Below are 21,869 nucleotides of genomic sequence, written 5' to 3'. Positions count from 1 at the left end.
TACAAAAGGTGTAAAAGATAACCCTTCTTCCAGTGACTCTCTCTTCACAAGGGGCACCTCTGCTGTGTGGATCAGGACCGACCCTCTGTATGTAGAAAAACATGCACTTGGACACATTTATTTGTATCACTTTCTTGTACACAAAGATAGCATTCATACACTTCTTCTGCACTTGGCCTTTTCCATACAACAATGTATTGTGTAGATTAGTCCAGAGCTATATTGTTCTCTTTTCCGTATCCGTTTTGTGCTTGGACGTATCATACGTGTTTAACTCCATACTGGTGATTATTTAGGTTTTTTTTTTTTTTTTAATTCTGGCTTTATTAGACACTTGCAGTGGCTAGCTTTACACATAAGATATTTGATATATGAACCAGAATATCTGTAGAAAAAAATTCCTGAAATGAGAATTTCTAGGTCAAAGGTGTATTGCAATATATTTAAAAGTAAATAATTTGTTTACAAACAACCACCAGCTTCATTTTTTGAACCATTTGGGAGTATGTTGTCCAATCCCCTCCAAAGACTTTAACATGTATTTCCTACAAACAATGACCTTCTCCTACATAACCACAATATAAGCAACAAATCAGGAAATTAACATGGTTGTGTTACCTTCACACCCCATTTCAGTTTTGCCAATAGTTCCGATAATACCGTTTGTCCAGTTTAGTGATGCCTTGAATTTCTTTTTATTCATGTCTCTTCTGTGTCCTTCCTTCTGGAACAATTCCTTCGTCTTTCCTTGACTTTCATGCCCCTGACATTTTAAAGATTACAGGCCAGTTCTTTCATATCACTCAATTTGGGTTGTCTCATTTTTTTCACGTTTGGATTTTCGTTGCCTTTCAGTGGGAACATCACGAAAAGGTTGCTGGTTTCTCTCCTTGCATCCCATCAGGCAGTGCGTGATTTTATTTATTCGCCTTTGATTAAAGTCATGTCTACCAGGCTTCTGTTTATCTGTATGGTCTCATGGCCTCCTGTTTTATTCGACGGATTACAATCCATTACCATCCCTATTTACCTTGATGCTCATGTTGTTCCTGATTTAGTCAGTAGAAGAAACTTCAAGTGGGAGTCTTTGGGGTCTATACTCATCATTCTTTGAACACTTTCTTGCTTTCAGGCCCATCACATGATCTTCCTGCCTTAGCTCCGAATTCAGACATTTGTCCAAGGACCCCTGGTTCCTTTTAGTGGAAAATAGTATTTAAAAGCTAAGATCCGAATTCTAGGTGTGCTCCCAAGGCCTCCGAGGAGAGCTAGGGAATATCTGTGTGTATGTGTACGTGTGAGCATGCAATACACCTCTATTAATTTCTGCATCTGCTTAAGTAGATCGAAAACCAGGAGCGCACACACATACCTACAATTCCAAACTGCTCCTGAAGGGTTGTTTGTTCTGTGGCTCTTTCTGAGGTTGTAACTCTGCCCCTACCGAATGGCTTTAGAACAGACTTGTTCAGCAAGAGAAGGGCCAGGAACTGCACGGTAACTCCATGGTCATTGCCAAATTGCCTTGCAAAGAGAATGTACACTTTATACTCCCACTTGATATTTTTAAACTTTTTCTTCTGCCAGTATAGTATCATAGGTGGGAAATGTCATCTCTGATGCTTTAACATGAATTACTTTCATTATAAGATAGCTTGATCATCTTTTTTAAAGATTTTATTTACTTGACAGAGATCCCAAGTAGACAGAGAGGCAGGCAGAGAGAGAGAGGTGGAAGCAGGCTCCCTGCTGAGCAGAGAGCCCGATGCGGGGCTCGATCCCGGGACCCTGAAATCATGACCTGAGCCGAAGTTAGAGGCTTTCACCCACTGAGCCACCCAGGTGCCCCAGCCTGATCATTTTTTAATGTTTCTAATGACAAATAGAGGCACTTGACAAGAAAGGAGTGTTGTATTTGGATGCTACTGCTGTTCTTCAATCTCTGTCTTAAAGGAAACAATTCAAAAAACAAAACAAAACAAAAACAATTCAAAAAAACCAAAACAAAACAAAAACCACCACCAAACCCAAAAACACTTCTTAATTTTGGAATCGCTACCTGGCTGTTGCTGGCTGAAACTTGTTTGCAAGCGCCGGGTCTCCCTTCCGTTGTCCACCCCAAAGAGCAAGTGAACTGGCCCATGTGCTGGAGACTTGAATCAATCCTGTGATTTCTGAAGACGCCCCCTACTGGCAGGGGCCAGGCGCTGGTGGATTTCGACCAGAAAGTCCCCTCGGTTCAATGTTCCATTTTTGTGCAGAATAGACTCTGGGACAGCAAGTCTCCAGGCACTTGTCTGTGGGTGGGCTGAAATTGCTTTCTTGTGATTTAAATAAAGTTTAGTAGAAAAAGAAGAAAAGCATTTCTTATTTTGGTAGCTCTTAAAACCACTATGTATTAGGTTGAAATTGCCCACATCTGACCTTTTTTTATTAACCTGCCAACACGGCAATTTGGGATGATTCATAGTTGTATATGCTGGTACTTTTCTCCTACAGGTCTCTATGGCCCAAAAAGTCCTCTTCACACTTCCCATGCCATGGTTCCTTGTTCTCTTACTCCCCTACCTATAGTATTGCAAAGAAGATCCAGATTTATTTGATGCCAAATAAATAAATGGCACCTTGTTGGGAAAATCTTCGCTCATCCCCTAAGAAATGAACTCTTCCTCCCTCTTCACTACCCAGGCACTGCGCTGGTGCTGTGTTAGACATTCTTTAAATTCTGCCTTAAGTTTAAGGTAGCTGCTTAATCTCTTTCTCCCTATTAGTCTGCAAACTATTTGAGGTCAAAGACTAAGTCTTATTCCCTTTTGTGCCCTTGAAATCCAATACCAGGCTTTGTATAAAGTGGATCTAGAACTTTAAAAAAAAAAGAAAGAAAGAAAGTTTGTTGAATGAACGAACAAATAAGTGCTTGGAGCAGGAGTGGGGATGGCATTCCGTCCCAAATTCAAGCTACAGCACGGGAAGTCCCTCTAAGTCTTTGGAACCTTAAGACTCAGGGCTCAAGGGCTTAAGACAGAGGCTCAAGGGCTTAGGGACCACCCCAGAAGTCAGAGCGGGCTGCATGCTTGGTGTTTGTGTCAAGTCATAGACCTTCCTTCACACACCCCAAATCACCCCAGATGGTCAGCCCTGGCCGGCACAGGCTTCACCTGCAAACAGGCTGCCCTTGCTGGGGGCTGCTTACTTGCTCCTCCAGAGAAGCTGTGTGTGGGGAAGCCCATCCTTGCCAAAGCCTCCGCAGTGCCGTGCCAAGCTGAGAGTCATCTACTACCCCAGGCTCACAAACAGTTCAAGCTGCCCCAGACGGGGCTGCTCCGGACAATCCTAGGTTATGAAATTTTCTTTTCTGAGGGCACTGGGGCAATCATGGAAAATCTGAAACGCCCAACAGTTGTTCACCCCGTGAGTGGCATGGGATGGGATGGTCCCCAAGCCCTGAGATGTTCCTCTACCACCCAGGAGCTGACAGGAGTGAACTATCAATGTATCAGTGTATCCATCCATCTATCATGCGTTATTGGATCTAGAAGGGGAAATCACAGTTTTGACTTTTCATCTCAAACATGGACATCTTAAACATCCAACTTGCCCAATTTTCATTATGTCTTTTGTTATAAAGAGTAGACAAAACCATACTTCCTGAGAATTCAACTTCAGGAATAATGACACAAGTGTGAATCAAAATAATACCATTTTCTTTCAACTGGCCTATTTTTTAAAAAATAATTCTCCATGCTGGTGGGGCTGTGGGAATGAGGGTACAATTTGGATTAACCTTCTTGGTGGGAGATTTGAGATACAGCAAAAGCCACTAAAATATGTGTTTCTTTTGATCTAGCATTTCGCTTCCAGTCATTTATCCCAAGGAAATAATTTAAAATGCTGTCAAACCCTTGTTTATAAAAATGTAAAAAAATTTTTTTTTGGCAATCTACAAATCCAAATTACCAATAGAAAACCATGCAACTATTTAAAATGATGTAGATTGATGTTCTATGAGATTGTAATGGATTATAAACTTTAAAAAACCCAAATACTATTTACAAATGATGTTTTAAAAGAGGAGACTATATTTAGGCATAGGAAAAAGACCAACATTACCAGTAGGAGGTGGTATTATGAAAGATTTTAGTTTTCTAAATTTAGTTTTCTAAATTTCCTGAAATGAGTACGTGTTACTTCGGTGTATTTAACAATATTTTTAAGTGGTCTGAGAAAGACTTCCCTGAGAGATGACTACTTTTGTTGTCTAGGGGTCTGGTCTCCACTTTTCAAACTAGGAGGCGAGGGTCCAGCCACAGGGCGGGGAAATTCCTTTTCTGTCCTCCCCTCCATCCTTCCTCACCTGAGGGGAGCACTTCAAAGCCAGCCCTTTCCCCAGCAATTGCTCCTTCTTCCTCCCCTCATCAGTCTTCAAGAGAAAGGTAACAAGCCCATGGTTGACCCCAAGTTGACAAGGCTGCCTTCCCCAGCATTCCTTACCTGATGGGACACGCTTCTGCCTGTTCTCCAGCGAAAAAGACTTACCTCTCGCGGAAATAAGCAGTCTTTCCTTTTTATATACATTTTTCCTTGTGGGGGAGCAACTCCTGCTGCTTTGTGAATTTCATCACGGTCTGAAATGCCTCCTCCCCTACACCGTGCTGGGCACTTCCCATTCTTCGAGATTCAAGATTAGAGTCCTTTGTTCCCCTAGTGAATGGTGTGATTTCCCTGCCAGGACACTGGTTTTTCCTGTGCCTGCAGCTCCCTGGTTGGAACAGAGACTGAAAGGCAGAGGGGGGGCGGTGAGGGCCTTGGGAAGCAGGCAGCATCTGCGGGGCTGGGAGATGGCACATGGAAGGGAGGATCACTTCCACAGAACTACCTGGGTTCAAGTTCAATCCCAGCCCCATCTCGGGCAGGTTAATGCACCTCTTTATGCCTCGGTTTCATTATACGTGGTGTTGAAGTGCTGAGTGATACACACAGGGTGCCAGAGCTCTGCCTGGTATGGGGTGAGCGCCTGGACAGATCTGCCGGTACCACCGCGGACTTTTGAGAAGCTGGTGAAATGCTCTTCCCTTCACCTCCGTGCAGCAAACGGCAGCGATGTTTGTGTGGACCCGACCTGAGGACTGGGGCTACTAAGTGGGGAGACTTGGCACGGATGATCCTAAAACGTTTTCCCACCTGACGCTAAGTATTACAAAAACACATCCTGCCCATTAATTACCAACCCAGAGCCAATTCAAGAGTGGCCTGATTTTTTATCCCCAAGTTCCCCATCTTCCCTCTTCTCGCTCCCTTACCACCTGTGGTAGCTGTTCTGACCCAGTCGGCCTCTCCGCCTCCATGTGCTCTGCCCTCTGGTCCTAGGATCTCCCAGTCATTTTCCCTCCCCAGACCATGCCTCCATCTCCCTGTCTCAGAGAAGGGTTGCTGGCTGCTCGCACTGCCTTCCTCCCAAGACTGACAGCTTCTTACGTGGTCTCTGGGTACAGTATTATCCCCCTGACATTCCTCTTAGGAGATGGAGAGCGTGTCCCCCCAGAAAAGGGGAGCTCACTAATCATTGTTTAACACTGTCAGAGCACTTGCAGCCACACAGAAGACAGTCAAACCTCCCCACTCCTCGCTCGAAGGGCCTGGGCCGCCCAGCCTCTGCCCCTTCTCCCCTCAGCCCTGGGCCCCACTCTTTTCCTTCTACCCCCAACCCCGCACCTGCTTTCTGCTGCCTCGGGGCCCACAAGCACGTGTGGTGTCCCGCCCCTTAGCCTGGCTGTGTGTGGCCCTTTCCATCTAAAGGATGTTCCCTGACTGTGCCTGGGCATAGCTTCCCTCATCGCAGAGGCACGCTGTTGGAACTGCCCGCTTTCCCGCCACAGGTTCCACGGAGTCCCAGTACAGCACAGTGGCTGGCACTGAGGACGTCTGAAGAGACACGGAATCTGTTTCCAGCAAGGCCTGTGCTCTCCCCTCCCTGAACAGCGCACTCCCTGTCCCGTCTCCTCTTGCTAGGGACCCCTCCCTAGAGCTGGGGTGTCGTCCCATCATGAGCTCTCACCACATACTCTCTTTTCCATATCAGGTTTCTGCAAAGACTGTCTGGAAGGATCACATCTCTCACAACTGCCTTCATAAGAACCTTTTTTTAATTATTATTTAGAAATGCAGTTATATACATAGAACAATTAAAATTAAATTAAACTTTGTACAAATATTAAAATACTATCTTCACACCCACTGCAATGTACAGGATACCAAAAAATATATATATAAAATAAAATAAAGCAAACCCAAACTGATTGAGTGACATCCTGCACAGTCAATGATGCACGTGTCATTTGAAACCATTATATAGGAGTACCATTCTGCAAAGGATTCCATAGTGGTGTGATAAGAAGCCAGGGCAGGGTGTGGTGGGCTGCCATGCAACCCGCGTCCATCTCTCCTCCTGCCTGGCAATCTGAGTGCTTGGCCCCTACATGCCCTCCAGCTAGCTCTGCTGCCGACAGAAGCCTCAACCTGGAGATTTGCATTCAAAAATTTGATTAGGTTTTCAACTGGAGACTGAGAGGAGCTGCTTCCCAGCAAAGCTGAGCCTGCTGCCTTTCCCTGTCCAGGGAACCAGCTACTCTACCACTCGGTCCATGCTTCTGCCAAGCAAAATCTCTTCCAGCCCCTCCGTGGGCACCGGTAATGACTGGCCTTCTGCTGAGAGCCAGGGACCCCAGCAGCAGCCCCGAGAGAAGCCCCCAGAATCACTGTCCTCAGCAAGCACATCTGGAATTAAGTTATAAAGCCTGTGTACCACTTCCCTTCTGGGTCCTTTATTCTCTGTGAGGAGGAAAGAAAGGCAAGGATGTAGAAGTGTTTGCAGCATATCCCATTCCCTATGTGACAATGTTCCCTGCGAGTGGAAGAGACACTGCTGTGTGGCGCGCAGGTGCTTTGAGAGCTCAGGCAAAACTAGGAGGGGAGAGGCTGAGTGCCTGTGGATCCCTATGCCAGCACTAAAGAAGCAGGAAAAGTCTACCTTTGTCTTGCCATCAGGCTTCTCCACAGAACTTGAAAGCTGGGGGGAAAGGGGAGAGGCGGAGGAGGAGGAAAGGATGAATGGGGAAGACAACATGAGCTTAAGTTCTATTTGCAAATGGAGTGTTAGTAGAATGCACAATGAAATGCCTTGCAAAGCCAAAAGAACTTGCAAAGTGGCTAGGACTCAGCCCATTTCACAGTTCACACCAGTGAAACAGGAACACAGCACACAAAATTCAGAAATGGCAAAACAGAGAGCCTATCTGCAAAACTAAGGCATTGAAAGGGACGGAAATCTTAAGTGATTTTCACCACATACTGGCCCTTGAAAGTCGCTGGCCTGTGACAGCAAGTCACCAGGATATAAAACCTGCACTGAGTCAGCTCATGTGTGCAAAAAGACACTTTTAGTCCTTTGGTGTGGGCCATTCTCCTGGACAAGCCCTCTGCTGGACTCCCCTAGATGTGAGCCCTGGAAAGCCAGGCCCTGGGCAGTTTCTCCCACCCACTCTAGGCTCTTTTGGCAGCCTCCTGACTAACAGCCTGCCACCTGCCACCACCCTTGTTTTTCCGCCAGGCTCCACCTTGAGGCAGCTGTGGAATCCCTAATCCACAAAGCCTGGAAGCCCTAGAAACATCAGCACCTGGCTGATGGCTGAGCAACTGCTTCAGAGAAGTGCAAGATGAATGGGAGGCCTGGGCAAAGCCAATGATGTGTGGGGGGGTGTGGATGGAGAGTGCTTACACTAACTTCCCATTTATCCAAACTTTCTTTCCTACCAGGCAGGCAAGTCTGGGCTTGTGATCCCCAGGATGGTGTTAATGGCGGCCGAGGTGGAAGAAGGCTTTCCTTCCCCACCCCCCACCCCCCCGCCCCTCGCAAGGGCTGAGCTGGTCACCCATGTGGCTGAATAAACCCAAAACAAACAGCACAATCTCTTAGGCGAGAAAACCCAGAGTAATGATATAAAAAAGGGTAAGAGCTTCCATTTTAAAAAATATTCTAGACCATTATTCTGGCTGTGAGCCCAACAGTGAGACTTTGGATCCCTCCACCATTTGTCCCTGCTTTCTTTTCTGGAGGAAGACAAGGGCACCCCTTTGGGTAAAGGAGAGCCCACGTGTGATGAGGCAACCAGGGTCCGTAGGGACCCCACGCTCCAGATGGGCCCCGTGCCAGCCCCTGCTGGCAGGCACGTCTCCGGAAACGGCCTCTTTGGAGGCCAAGGACAGGCCCCCGGTCTTCTGCAGGTCCCTCAGAGGCCTGCGTCCCAGCACCCCTGCCAACCTGCTCCAGATGGAACCACGCCGGCCAGGGCTTTACACACAGCATGTGAAGGCTCCTGGGTGGGGAAGGGGAGAGACTCGGGGGTGCCCGCAGGCCCAGCAGGCACTGCCCTTACCCTGAGCGAAGGAAGACTACAGTGGTGCCAGGAGGCTGGGAACGAGCGGGTAGTAAAGTGCGTGTGAGAGGGATGCAGGAGGCTGAGAGGAGGCCGTTCCCCTCATTTTTGTGGCCGCTCACGCCTGGAGCTACCCTGTTCTTCAGGTACTGAAAATACAGGGGTTCTTTATTGTTTTCACCAGCCCAAACAGAGCGGCTCGGGGACGAGCGGAGGTGCAGGCGGGGTCAGCGACAAGCGTCTCAGCCCCCGCGCTTCAAACACAGAACAGAAGCAAGCCCTCCTCCGCGCCACATCTTCTGCAGACGGCAGCAGCTGGCTGAGCTCTGCCACCCCGGCCTTGGTCAGCATCCACAGGCGGCCGAGCGCGAGCACCCCCGGCAGAAGCATCGGGGAGCACGGAGCCCACCCCCTTCGACAGCAGAGCCCTGGGGCCAGGCTGCCTGGCAAGCTTTCACCCACAGCAGAGCAGCAAGGCGGGGTGTCTAGAACAGTCAGCCCCTCTCCAGGTGCGCGGGGAGAGCGGGGAGTCGTCCATCAGCGGTGACCCGTGGAAGGGTGGGAGGGAAACACGACTAGGAAAAGCAGCGGCACAGCAAGCAGCAGCACGCTTCCTGGGCACAGCTACTAAGGCACGTGACTGTGGTGACGAGGACCCTCAGGACTGGGGCGGAGCTGCCTGCAGCTGCCTGGAGACTCGGTCTGTGCCTCTCAGGCTTCTTTCGTCACCACGAACCCAGAACGGGGCAACTGCCCCCAATGCCAGTGGCCATGCGGGCATTCTGCAGAGGCTCAGCAACTCTCCCGTCCCAGCGATGATTCACGCAGGCCCCTGTGGGCAGCGAGGAGGCGGAGGTTGCCAAGGAGCCAACCCAGGAGGCAGCAGGCCACTTCCCCTTACACTCCAGTGAAACAGAGAAAATCAAGGCCAGGAAGGCCGATGCTGGAAGTAGGAAGTGAGGACTTGCATATTAGGAAGATACTCATTCTCAGCCACCTTCCTTCCCTCCCTCGGCATCTTCTCCATGCTTCTTGGAAACTCAGCACGGCCAGGATCCAGCACCTCCGAGCTGGACGGCTGGGCGCTGGGAGAGCTTTGGCATGATTTTCCACATCCTCCATCCTCAGCCAAAGAAATGTGCCACCAGTTATCAACCAAAGGCAGGCCAGGGACCCGCATTCTCGCCCTAATCACAGCCACGTTTGGATCTGCTCCTGCTAAGGGCAGCGGCGCCAGGCCAGCTCCAGCCCCAGGCCTGGCACCCTGTGCGGCAGAGGGCAGCAGTGCAGCCACTGAGGCTTGTAGGAAGGCAACCAGCCTGCCTGACAGGGGGACTGGAGGGGTCGGGGGTGGGGGAAGGCACAAGTAAACACAGCGGCTCTCAGGCCCGTGCGGGCTGGTGGGGTCTGCCGCCAAAGAGCTGGCTGCGGGGGATCCGGAGGGCTCAGGGAGAGGAAGAGTTCTGTCCAGCACATTCAAATATGTCCCCGACACAGATGGGAAGGCCGGGCTAGGCAAAGTGCCAGCTCCTCCAGCTGTCCAGCAGGCAGATGGCGAGAATCTTCCTTGAGTTTCCAGCAAGGTGGGCGTGGAGGCCCTCAGAGATACACAGATACACAGGTGGCGGCTCAGGTATCCGGGTAGGGTGGCTGGAGTACAGGGTGCTCAAACCCACAGGGAGAGGGATGAAGGGCAGAGAGGACCGTCGCAGAGAGGAGAGGCCCATGGCAGCGCTCATGCTTCTTTCAACAGTGGGATATCTGCAGGAAGAAAGATTGGAAAGCACAGGAGTTACCCCCCCTGGGGAGCCCGGTTAGTGCAGAAGCCGCCCTGTCCAAAGGGAAACAGCTAGGTTTAGGCCTCATCCTGAACCACACTGGGGTTTCATGTAAAGATATAGTTTAAAGTGACTGAGTCAATCCTGATATTCAACCCTTCAGGTTCCAAAAAAAGGTCAGGAAGTGGCAATTTCCCTCTGCAGATGGCCCGCCACAGAGAAGCCCAAATCACCTGCGAGGCAGCATGGCACTGTGGGTTATAAACACAGGCTTCAGAGCCAGATCCATCCGGCTTCAAATGCCAGCTCAGTCACGAACCAACGGGAAAGTGACATATGTTCTGGCCTCAGTTTCCTCATCGGTAAAGTAGGAATGGTAGTAACACCTACTTGTCACGATCCCTGTGAGGTTTAACTGAGATAGGGCAGGAGAACGATCACACAGGAGAGGCATACTCCTGTTTCAAATGAAACTGCTGAACGCCCTGGAAGAGACCAGCTCCAATTTTCACTGTAATATGACCCCATACCTCCTTGTCACTCCTAGCCTTTCAGGAACATAGAAATTATAACAGAAGAACAGACCCCGCTCCCGCCTCCAACCAGCTGTCCTCCCTTTGATTTAGCACAGTCCTGTAGCCACAAATAATTTTGGAAACTCCAAACTATCAAGATTCACAAACAGTCAAAAGTCTCCTATACAGATCCCAAAGCCCCAGCAGGAGCTTAGGGTGAGACCTTATTTTATAGGCTAGCCCCCTAAGTACTAGCTTCCTTTGCCCCCAGTACCCCATTATTAGAGAGGCTCACAATCCTTCCTCACTCCCCACAAGGCCCCCAAGCAGCTCCTAATTCATGCTCAGTGCAGACCACCTACCATCTGTGTAGTCCTCCGACGTGAGGGATAAAAGGCTTTGTATGTCACTGTTCTCTGAATCTGGGCCTTCTTTGTATGCCACTCGGCTGTTCCCTGAGCCAGCCACCCAGGAAGAGGTGGTCGCCTGATGCACCATCACAGTCTCAGAGCCTTGAGAACCCCAGGCTTCACACAGTCCAGACTGGCCCGGGGCCTCCTCCTCTCCGCCGGCAGAGGAACAGGCCCCCTGGTCCTGCAACTGCGGCTCCCTTGGCCCATTCCTCCCACTGGGCCCAGACCCTTCTGACAGCACGATCTGCACCCTGGGGTCAGCAGGTGGGACGCAGTGACCAGAACTGCCGTACACAGCTTCCTCATAGGATGGGAGCGCAACCTGGACTCCATCCACCATGATGGACACCTGGTCGCCAGAAACTCCCTGGTCGCGCCTGCAGCCGAAGGAAAAGACAGACGAAGAATTAAAACACACAACTAGATGCCGCGGCACCAACAGCACCAACCATTTCTGAGCACGTACAGTGTGCCAGGCACAACACTATAAGTGCTTTATCCCACTGAACCCTCACCTGAGCCCTGTCGGGGACAGATTCACTAAGAGTGCAGATGAGGCTCAGAGAAGTCAAGTAACCTGCCCAGTCACACAGCAGGTAAGGGAGGAAGCTGGGATGTGAATCCAGTTCCGTCTGCTTCCAGAAACTCTGTTCTTACCCTCTGGGCACAGGAACCCAGCCCTCTCGACCTGTGCAGAAACTAGGAATCTAGAGACCTAAAAATAACGCCATCATTCAGAACAGTTGTAGAAGTAAGAGCACAATGCCTGCATTTATCTGCGGATATACTGTCTGAAGACTGGAAGTGGATACACTCTATGGCATGGGAATTAAAGCTCCATAAAGCGGTTTTTAAAAAAAGGAGGGAGAAGAAGCACTGTGAGACACTGGAGTTGAAATCTAAGGAATTTTGTTCTTTTGACTCAGTTACTTTGTCCTTTTTTAAAAAACTTAATTGTATGTAAATTGTAACACAAACAACACACAAAAATAGAAAAAATATATAGCTTCTTGTTTTATCCCAGAGGTAACTGAAGTATAACCCCTACTAAGGTCAAGACAGAGAATGCTGCCAGCATCCTCAGACACCCTTGTTCCCACTGTCCCTCTGATCTCCTACCTCCTCACGCAGAAATTAATCACTATCCTAACTTTCACGAAAATCATTCCTTTGCTTTCTATCTCAATAGTTTTACTGCCTAAACATGAACCCTTCAAAACCGCAACTAAGTTCTGCGTATTTTCGATCTTGATGTGAGTGGGACATACGATGAATGTGTGTGTACATGTGTACAGGTACAAGTGTACATGTGTCCGGCTTCTTTTATTCAGCTTGATGTGTATGAGATTTATTCACTTTCTTGGGATCACTTTTTAATACACACACACTTTCCACCCCATCCCCCCGCCCCCGATATTTTGAAAGTATGTTATTTTTTTGCTCATAAAACATTATTTGGCACAGTCCTCCCAAGAACATCTTCTCCTATGTAACTGCACCATCATTACAGCCCTGAAATTGAACAACGGTCTAAGACTGTAATACACATTTTTCTAACTATCCCAAAAGAGATGTTTCAGCTGCTGTCTTGTCTGTTCTTTTCGAGGATCCAATTATGGATCATGCATTGCAGTTAGTCCTATTTCATCTCCTTTCTTCTAGAGTTTCTTTCATGACACTGACACTTTTTGTAGGGTCCAGGCTGGTTTCTCCTAGAATGTTCCACAATCTGGACTGAACTGTTTCCTTAGGATGGAGATCCCAAGTCAGTGTTTGCCTGGAACACTGAGTCATCTGTGATGCGTGTCCTTCTCAGTGCATTATGTCAGAGACACAAAAGGTAAAGGGCTGGACTGTTGTTATTAGCTCTGGATTTCCTCATCTGTACCTGCAAACAAAATCTGTGGCGCCCAATTCAAATGGCGCAGACACTGTGAGGATGACAGAAGTGGTACTCAGAAATGCGTGGAGATTTCTGGAAGGAAGGGAAACTAATGGCAAGGGGGCAGAGAAAGCAGTGTGCATTCTGCTATGCGCTTAACTCCCGTTACTTATATGCTTTTTGTTTGTTTGCTTAAAACCTAGTATGTGTACACAGCACAAAATTTAAACAGAGTCCCTATTAAAAACCAAATCATTCTTCTACTCAAGTCAGGAAAAATCAGCCCATTACTTTTAACACACTTACCAGATAACTACAGGAGGAAAATACTCCCTAATTTGAATGACTTGACCAGCAGATCAGCTTGACTTTATGTGGAAATACCTGATTCTTTCAAGTAAACAGTCCCCTCCAGATCCTCTTTATTTTACTAATTGTTTAACAACCTTAAAAAAAAAAAAAAAATAGCTGCAGGGTGCCTGGGGGCTCAATGGGTTAAGGCTAAACTGAGGCCTTCCGCTCCTGTTCCCAGGGTCCTGGGATTGAGCCCTAAATCAGGCTCCCAGCTCTGCGGACAGGCTGCTTCTTCCCCTACCCCTCCCCCTACCTGTTCTCTCAATCTCTGTCTCTCTCAAATAAACAAATAAACTCTTGAAAAAAAAAAAAAAAATAGCTGGAACCTGCTCCCCCAAACAAAACATAAAAAGGAGACAGAAAAATCACACCTAGAACGTCAGGACTTAACCTGGACCTGGTCTGTAAATTCCAGACCAGGAAGCATTTTATTTAAAACAGTTTTGTGGGCGCTTGGGTGGCTCAGTGGGTTAAGCTGCTGCCTTCGGCTCAGGTCATGATCTCAGGGTCCTGGGATCGAGTTCCGCATCGGGCTCTCTGCTCAGCAGGGAGCCTGCTTCCCTTCCTCTCTCTCTGCCTGCCTCTCTGCCTACTTGTGATCTCTGTCAAATAAATAAATAAAATCTTTAAAAAAAAAATTTTTTTTTTTTTTTTTTTTTTAATTTAAAACAGTTTTGTTTGCTCCTCTGGGCCTGTGGATGGCAAAAGTGCCTGAGGAACGGCTATGAGCGCACATAAACCAGTCTCAGGGGAAAGAGGGGCTGCCGGGCCACGCCAGGCAACCCCAGAGGCCAGGACAGCCCTGGAGAGGAGTCCCTCCTAAGGGATACACACAGGGTCAGCCCCTGACCATCTGCCACCCATCCGCCATCTCATCTACCTAGTCTAGGATGACTTGTGGCTAATGCACTCACGGAAGAAGAAAAGTAACAAAGCAGGCAAAACTCCCCCATTTCTAGTGCGGTATTGTGCAGTGGCTGCCAATCCTAGCTGCATGTTAGGACCACTGGGGAAGTTTTAGAAAAAACAAAACAAAACACTAATGCCAGGCTCCCACTCCAAACCAAATTAATCAGAATGTCTGGGGGTAGGGGCCCAGGTGTTGGTATTTGTGTTTAACTCCCAGCAGATGCCCCTATGTGCAGCCAGGATTAGGAACTAGAGGGACAGGACAGTGGCTCACAAACATGAGTCCACAGCAGAATCACCTGCAGCGCTTTAGAAACTCAGTTACTAGGTCTCAGCCCGAGTTTCTCATTCAGTTGGTCTGGGGTGGGGCCTGAAAATCTCCATGCCTAATACGCCCCCATGTGATGCCCATGCCACTGGAACCACACTTTGAGAACCACCAATGCAGGGCAAATGACGTGGCTCAGGGATTGGACATATTTAAGTTTAACTTTCCAGGCAGTCATCATCTAGAGGGATGACCTTGACTTAACCTCTCTGAGCCTCAGCTTCCTGATCTGCAATGTTCCTGTGAGGATAAATCTAATGCGGGCAAAGTGATAAGCACAGGGCCAGCCACATCCAGGAGTCGAACACACAGGAGGGCGTCCCCTTTCCCAGGGCACATATGGCAGAAGAGGCTGCTGGTCTCGCGAGCACCACTGTGCAGTCAGAGGCCAGACCCCAAGATGCGCCTCCCCCCGACCCCACCCCACAAGGGCTCACCTGCTGTGATGGAACGACTTCAGCTTCGGCTGCAGCAGCACGAACAGCACCACGAGGAGGAGAATGAGCGCCACGGAGCTGGCAGTGGAAGCCACTATGGACAGTGTGGGGACCCCCAGGGACGTGTGGGCATCTTTGTCTACAGAAATAAACCATCGTCAGGAGTATGTTATACCCAGACCCAGAACACAGAAATCCCACAGCTGACCTCATCCAAGGTCCCCTGCCTGGTACCACAGCTCTGGCCACTTTAGAAGTTGACATGCGGAACAGTGTTTACATACAAGGAGAGGGGCCATTTCCCCATCCTGTTTCTAAATCTAAAATTCACTTCAGGGGCGCCTGGGTGGCTCAGTTGGTTGAGCGACTGCCTTTGGCTCAGGTCATGATCCCGGACTTCCAGGATTGAGTCCCGCATTGGGCTCCCAGTTCCTTGGGGAGTCTGCTTCTCCCTCCGACCTTCTCCTCTCTCATGCTCTCTCTCACTCATTTTCTCTCAAATAATAAATAAAATCTTTAAAATTCACTTCAGACCGGTGTGGGCCATCTCACGCCTAACTTCCCCAACCCCCCGAGATCTGGCCTTTATGAACCCCTTCTGAGGCTGTCCTCAGGACCATCAGGCATGTCCCTGGCCTTCCACAGTCTGAGGTCCCGCCCATGTTTCCAGCACGTGGCAGGAAAACTGGTAAGAGCGGGGCTGTATAACCCCCTGTTCTAAGATCCTGTGATTTCAGCTGTAAATCTCAGGCTGGTCCCCAGCCTTCTCTGGGGTGTCATGGTCTTGGGGCCCGAGTGTGAAGCACAAAGACGGCTGTCTGACACACGCTTTCCTGCAGGCAGCTGGAGTTTCCTGTCATGCATGACAGGCGGAGGCAGGAGGGGGAGAGGTCTTCTGTCCAGCTAGACTGTAGCTCTATAACAAAACAGTCCATTTCCATTCAAAGTAAAATAATATAAAAGAGACACTCCAGAAGGTGTTAGCAGAACACGGTCAAAGGTCACCAGCACTTGGCTGGGTGAACAGGAGATGCTGAGCATCAAAGGGACTTCACAGAGCAGAACAGATGCCTCAGTAAAGCTCAGAGCCCCTCGGTGGCTCAGCTGAAATGCAGCAGGACACACACCAGCAACCCCAGATGTCCTGCACAAAGACATGAAATCCCAAAGGAAGAGAGGCCGCAGGGCATCAAAGGAGCTATACTGCCCCATGGCACAGGTGCTCTGGAGGAAGTGGGCACCACTGCCTGTCAGTTTACAGGAAGCAGAACCCCAGCAGCCCCCCTTCGCATCTGCCAGACTGACCCTCGTTGAGACGGCAGCTGATCTCCATGGCTGGCTTCCACTCTCCATTCTTACAGGTCAGGTACTTGTAGTCGCCTTTCAACATGTAGCCTTCAGCACACAGGTACTCAATGACGCTACCCGCGTTCAGGGGGTCTCTGCAAGGCCGGGGGTGGCAGATGTAGCCACCATTCTCTGGCTCTGGGGGCAGCGAACACACTGCAAAGACAGAGAGAATGCACGGTGCTATAGTGCTGGGGTTTTCCAGTGGGAATCCCGTCCACGACGGTGAGCCGGATAGTTCCACAGGAGGAACCAAGAGCCATTCCCTTGGAAAGGCTGTTGGCCAAACTCTGGAAATTCAGGTTGCCAAGGACACAGGGAAGCACGCTGGCCACAGGGAAAGTCTGGCTGCTTGCAACATTGCCCCTTTCCCTTGGCACGTGCCTGGAGAGGACTGCATCCATAAGGGAGTGACAGACTCTGACAAAGTTGTGAACTCACAGAGATCTAGCACATAATATGGTTTTGATAAAACCTATTGGGACATACAAAGAATCAGAGTGAAAGGTGGTAAAATACCGTCAGCCTGGGCAGGAGACACATTACCCCTGCTTCCAGCATCAATACGAGCGAGGAGTCCACTGTGTGATAAAAATGTGCCTTCATGGCCTGAGAGGGGATATCTGATGGATTCCTGGGCCCCCTCTCAAGCCCCCACCTTCTGACTGGAGGAGTCACTGCCAGCACTTGTCTCTGTCCCACAGTAAAAGCCACATGTTTTGTTCAGGGAGGACTACTTAGCTTTAGAAATACCTTCCCCTCCCATCCTGTTTATGCTGACAGCTCCAGGAGAAAGGGATCATCACACCCTTTGTCGATGAGCACACTGGCCCACAGAAGCTGAAGGACTTGTAGCCAAGCATAAGGCAGTGTATAAGGGCAGACCTACCCAGTCGACTCTGTCAGAGCAGCTGGAGAAGAAGGGGACTCTGATGCCATGGCCTGCCCTTCCAATCCTGGAGAGATGCTACAGAATGGATTGGGGGGTGTCCCTAGCTATAACAGGAGGGACACAGCAGGGGCACAAAAGGAAGTGCTGTTTGGAAGGCTGGCCTGCGGGGGAAGATGTGCAGGCAGGATGGCCGGCTACCATGAACTTCAACTTTCCAAAAGCCATACTAATACAAGAAAGATAAAGGCGGGGGTGCCTGGGTGGCTCAGTGGGCTAAGCCTCTGCCTTCAGGTCATGATCTCAGGGTCCTGGGATTAGGCCCCGCATTGGGCTCTATGCTCAGCAGAGAGCCTGCTTCCCCCTCTCTGCCGGCCTATCTGCCTACTTGTGATCTCTCTGTCAAATAAATAAATAAAAATATTTTTTAAATGCTTAAAAAAAAAAAGATAAAGGTTTCCAAAGGACATCTGATTTTGCTGACAGATACCCTGCCCCTATCCTGACTATCACAAGAACATCTGTATGAAAATAAGAACTGCTGGTTTTTCTGTTTTTGTTTCCCCCCCCCACTTCCTCTAACAGACCTGGAGTCTGACTGTGCCCCATCCTGTTCACTGGCCTGCCCACCGCTCCCTCGCACACAGATGACCTCACAGTCTCTCACCAAATACCACTTCCCTTCAACCTGCAAACTGCTAGTAAGCAAACTGACTGCCAGCCAGGCGTGGGGGTGGGGGTGGGGGGTGGTCACGTCAAAGAAGAGCTGATAGTTCCCTGCCTACAAGTGGCTTATTGCCGAGGTGGGGAGAAAAGACTCATTTGCAAAGATTCACTAGAAGACAAGGCCGGGATGGGTGGCCCGGGGATCCACAGGAGAGGTGTGGACAGCTTCTCTGTTCTCTGAAACTAACAGATGAGACTAAATAAACCAGGGACATGCCTTCTCCAGATTCTTCCCACGCCACCCACCTCACCCACCTCACCCGAAGTCTTGAACAGGAGGACAGACCCACCATACTCCTTCTGATGCCTCCTCCAACTCTAGCCAACTGGTTCAAAGAAGCTGGCCAACTGGATTTCCAAAGAAACCTCTACAAATGGCTTTACTCTTTACACTTTCCTTCTTTTGTTCAGGGCAACAAGCCTGCCACAAATCCCCCGGCTCTCCTAGCACTGTGTCTAATTGGGGCATTTCCGAAGCATAATTAAAGCTGACCACTGCAGGGCAGCTCCGTGAAGCTGGCAGGACCCACTCACTGGTCCAGCGTGCTGGGAAAGGTGGTCTCAGAGGAAGAACGGCTCATTCTGAAGCCACTCCAGCTTTGCTGATATTCCTGCCCATAAAGCCCACATCTGCACGAATCTTTGCGAGGAACCCTGGAGACCACCGAGCACTCATTTGATCAGTGAAAAAGAATGAGGTCTACAAAGAAGTGACTTGAAATTTCATTTCATTTCAATTCAACTAGTATTTATTATTACGTAGGGGTCATTGTGCTACACTCTGAAAAAGGTTAAAAAAGATAAGCAACTCAGGTACCTGGAGCCAAATAAGGATATGACAAATAAGTATACACATATATTTTAAAAGTTGTTTTCTTTATGGCTTCTGGGTTTTGTGTCTAAAGGACATTTTCCCTTCTCTGAGGTTATACACGTACCCCTCAGTGTTTTTTTAGAATAATTTTACAAGGAAAAAAAATCATAGGAAATACATACACATGATATGTAAACCCTCTCCTGCCTCTGAGTCACTCAGTTCCTCTCTTTGAAGGCACTGCACCCATTTCTTTCATATTCTTCCAAAGATACTCCACAAACAGACATTCTAATACACCTCAAAGAACATGATTAGTGCCACAAGACAGGGAGCACAATGCAGGAGAGAACACATCTTACGAGGGATAGAGTAGGCGAGGTTCAGGAAGGGGGCAGCATTTCAAGTGGGGCTTTATCTCATCAGAAGAAGGTTTAAGCAAATGCAGAGAGATAGGAAAGTATAGGTAAAGCCTAGATAATATCAAGCAGCCCTAGTTAGCTAGGTTGCATAATACAACGAAATCCAGAAAAAAGGGGATGCCTGGGTGGCTCAGTTGGTTAAGCAGCTGCCTTCAGCTCAGGTCATGATCCCAGCGTCCTGGGATCAAGTCCCACATCGGGCTCCTTGCTCATCAGGGAGCCTGCTTCTCCCTCTGCCTCTGCCTGCCATTCTGTCTGCCTGTGCTTGCTCTCTCTCCCTCTCTCTCTCTCTGACAGACAAATAAATAAAATCTTTAAAAAAAAAAAAAAAAAGAAAAAGAAATCCAGAAAAAAATGACAAGCAATGAAACCATCTTGCAGAGGGCCTTGACTGCAACAGGTGTTTGTACTATGTTCAAAGGACAAAGGGAGCTTTTGAGGGGTCTTGAGAGGGCAGACCTACAAGAGAAGCTGAATCTGATCAAAGACGGACAGAGCTTGAGGGAGCCTTAGAGTAAGTCAACAGTAGAGCAATGCTAGCACGGTAAGGTTAAGTGCACGCACTTATTTTATGCTTCCTATGACGGTCAGACAAAGGCGACAATCTAAATGCATCGGGCTCAGCATTGCAAAGAGGCTGTCCCGGGTCCAAGGAAGTAAGGAGGCTGTAGAAGTAAAAACGAAAAGGGGTGGGTAGGTGGAGGCAAGGTCATTTTAAGACACCAGGAACACAAGAAAAAAATATTGCCCTGCTGCCCAGTCAAACATCAGAGCAGGAGAGTCATGGCAAAGAGCAGATGTTCCAGAGGACCCTCTCAGTGATGCCAGGGTTAACAAGAAAGGGAAGAACATCAGGAAGAGCAAATAATCATCCAGAGTCTTCTGGAAGCCACCCTTCTGGGCAGGAGGCTGACTTACTCTACGCATCAGGCTCTCTCTCTAACAACACTTGGTCCACAGAAGGAGTTTCAAGCTCTGTTCTCAACCGCAAGAAGACAATGAACTCATCTGATTTGGCAAAGCTGCATAATTTTTAAAAGAGCGAGAAAGCCAGAAGATAGAAATTTTACAGGAAAAAAATCAATTAATTCTCCTTAGCTTCCTTCTCTGCTTTCCATTATCTCCTATAGCCACTTAGGCCTCCAGTGAGCACAGGAAGCAGAGAGGTAATTCTTCAGGGGCTGCAGAGTGCCTGGCGCACAGCAGTCATTCAGGGAAAGGCCATCCAACCGGTTGGGGAGGGGACAGATGCTCTAGACGCAGAGGAAGCTGGCTGATCTTCCACTCCAAGTCACTGTAGCCTCAAACACTCGGTAGAAAACAAGAACCCTCCATCAGCCCTTCTAAATGGGTTTTGTTTTTGTTGTTGTGGGGACCAGCCTCTTAGGAGGAGGAGGAAGAGGCAATAAACAAAGCAAACTCTGTAAGATTCTGTAACAAGCAAATCAAAGGGAGCTCCAGGAAGGGGCCCAGGATCAAACTGTTCAGTTTAACAAACTGAACAAGCACTTGAGCCCCTGCAAAGGGCGGTGTAGGGAAGAAGCAGTACTACCGCCAGCCTGAGGAGGGGAAAGAGACGTGCATTTTAAGAAGACTCAACAAAAGAGGTTTCTGGCTGATGTCAGTTCTCAAGAAAACATCCTACTCCCAAACACTGGGACTGAGGGCTTAAGAAACTGTCAGTGTTCTCTTTCAGGTTTGAAATAATGCTTTAGACTAAATCAGAGGAGTAACATTGAGAATAAAATTGAGCACAGAGAAGTAGCTGCTTAATCAAGGTATCCAAAAAAAGGATGGCCAGAGAAAAGTTTTCCTGGGAATTCAGGGGACAAGAAAAAGGCTCCCCGAAACCCAGCACACAAACCCAGCAGCTGCAATCATCAGGGACACCACTGGAAGCAGTACTGTAAATGTCCCTATTTGGTTGTGATTCCATCAAAGGACTGGAGCTCGCCTCTCCCCACAAGCCACCCTAAGAGGGCCACCCATGTCACAGGACCATGTGACAGCCTTTTGTGACCCACAAAAGGTTTATAATTTAGAGAAGACAGACTCACATGTATCCAACTCTAATGTAAATCAAAGAAGGAAGTGTTAAAAGGTTAGCTTTTCTACTAGCCTGACACCTCTTACTCATCCGAGCACTGGTGGCAACCGGAGGAAGGTGAGACCCCAGGGCAAAGAGAAACAGGATCAAAAAAATAAGGAGGGGAGGAAGGACCAGATGGACACCACATATCTAGCACAGCACTGTCCAACAGAAATATAATGTAGCCACATAGGTAATTAAAAATTTTCTGCTGGCCACATTGAAAAAGTAAAAGGAAACACATGAAATGAATTTTAATAATCTATTTTATTTAACCTACTATATAAAAAATACATTAGTGATTACATCTCAACATGTGATCGATACACAAATATATTAATGAGATATTTAATTTTTTTTCATTATTAAGTCCACATTTACAGCCCATCTCAAGTCAGACTAGCCACACTTCAAGCTCTCAGTAGCCACATGGGGCTGGGAGCCTGTACGGCAGAGATCGTGGAGGAGAGTCTGTGTCTGAGAGTCAGAGGAGGTGTCTGGGGATGGAACGCTGTGGGGAGGGTCCAGAGCCAC

At 48.6% G+C, this 21,869-nt stretch overlaps 1 protein-coding gene across 2 annotated transcripts in view; it reads right to left on the bottom strand.

The window, feature by feature from the left end:
- Positions 1–6,131: 6,131 nt before the first annotated feature.
- Positions 6,132–21,869, bottom strand: part of LOC111148517 (sushi domain containing 6) — a 92,564-nt gene continuing 76,826 nt past the window's right edge. For both annotated transcript variants that reach the window (XM_022505135.1, XM_022505136.1), the window contains exons 3-6: positions 16,354–16,551; positions 15,049–15,187; positions 11,088–11,515; positions 6,132–10,193 (exon numbers count right to left, since the gene is read on the bottom strand). In XM_022505135.1, the coding sequence (XP_022360843.1) occupies positions 10,168–10,193; positions 11,088–11,515; positions 15,049–15,187; positions 16,354–16,551 (791 nt within the window). In that variant the 3' untranslated portion in view covers positions 6,132–10,167. The remainder of the gene's footprint in view (positions 10,194–11,087; positions 11,516–15,048; positions 15,188–16,353; positions 16,552–21,869) is intronic.

Source organism: Enhydra lutris, unplaced genomic scaffold (genome assembly GCF_002288905.1).
Source record: "Enhydra lutris kenyoni isolate GAN:26980312 unplaced genomic scaffold, ASM228890v2 scaffoldscaffold20, whole genome shotgun sequence".
Taxonomy (NCBI): domain Eukaryota; kingdom Metazoa; phylum Chordata; class Mammalia; order Carnivora; family Mustelidae; genus Enhydra; species Enhydra lutris.
Note: the sequence above shows the minus strand (reverse complement) of the source record. Positions and strands in the feature narration are given on the sequence as shown.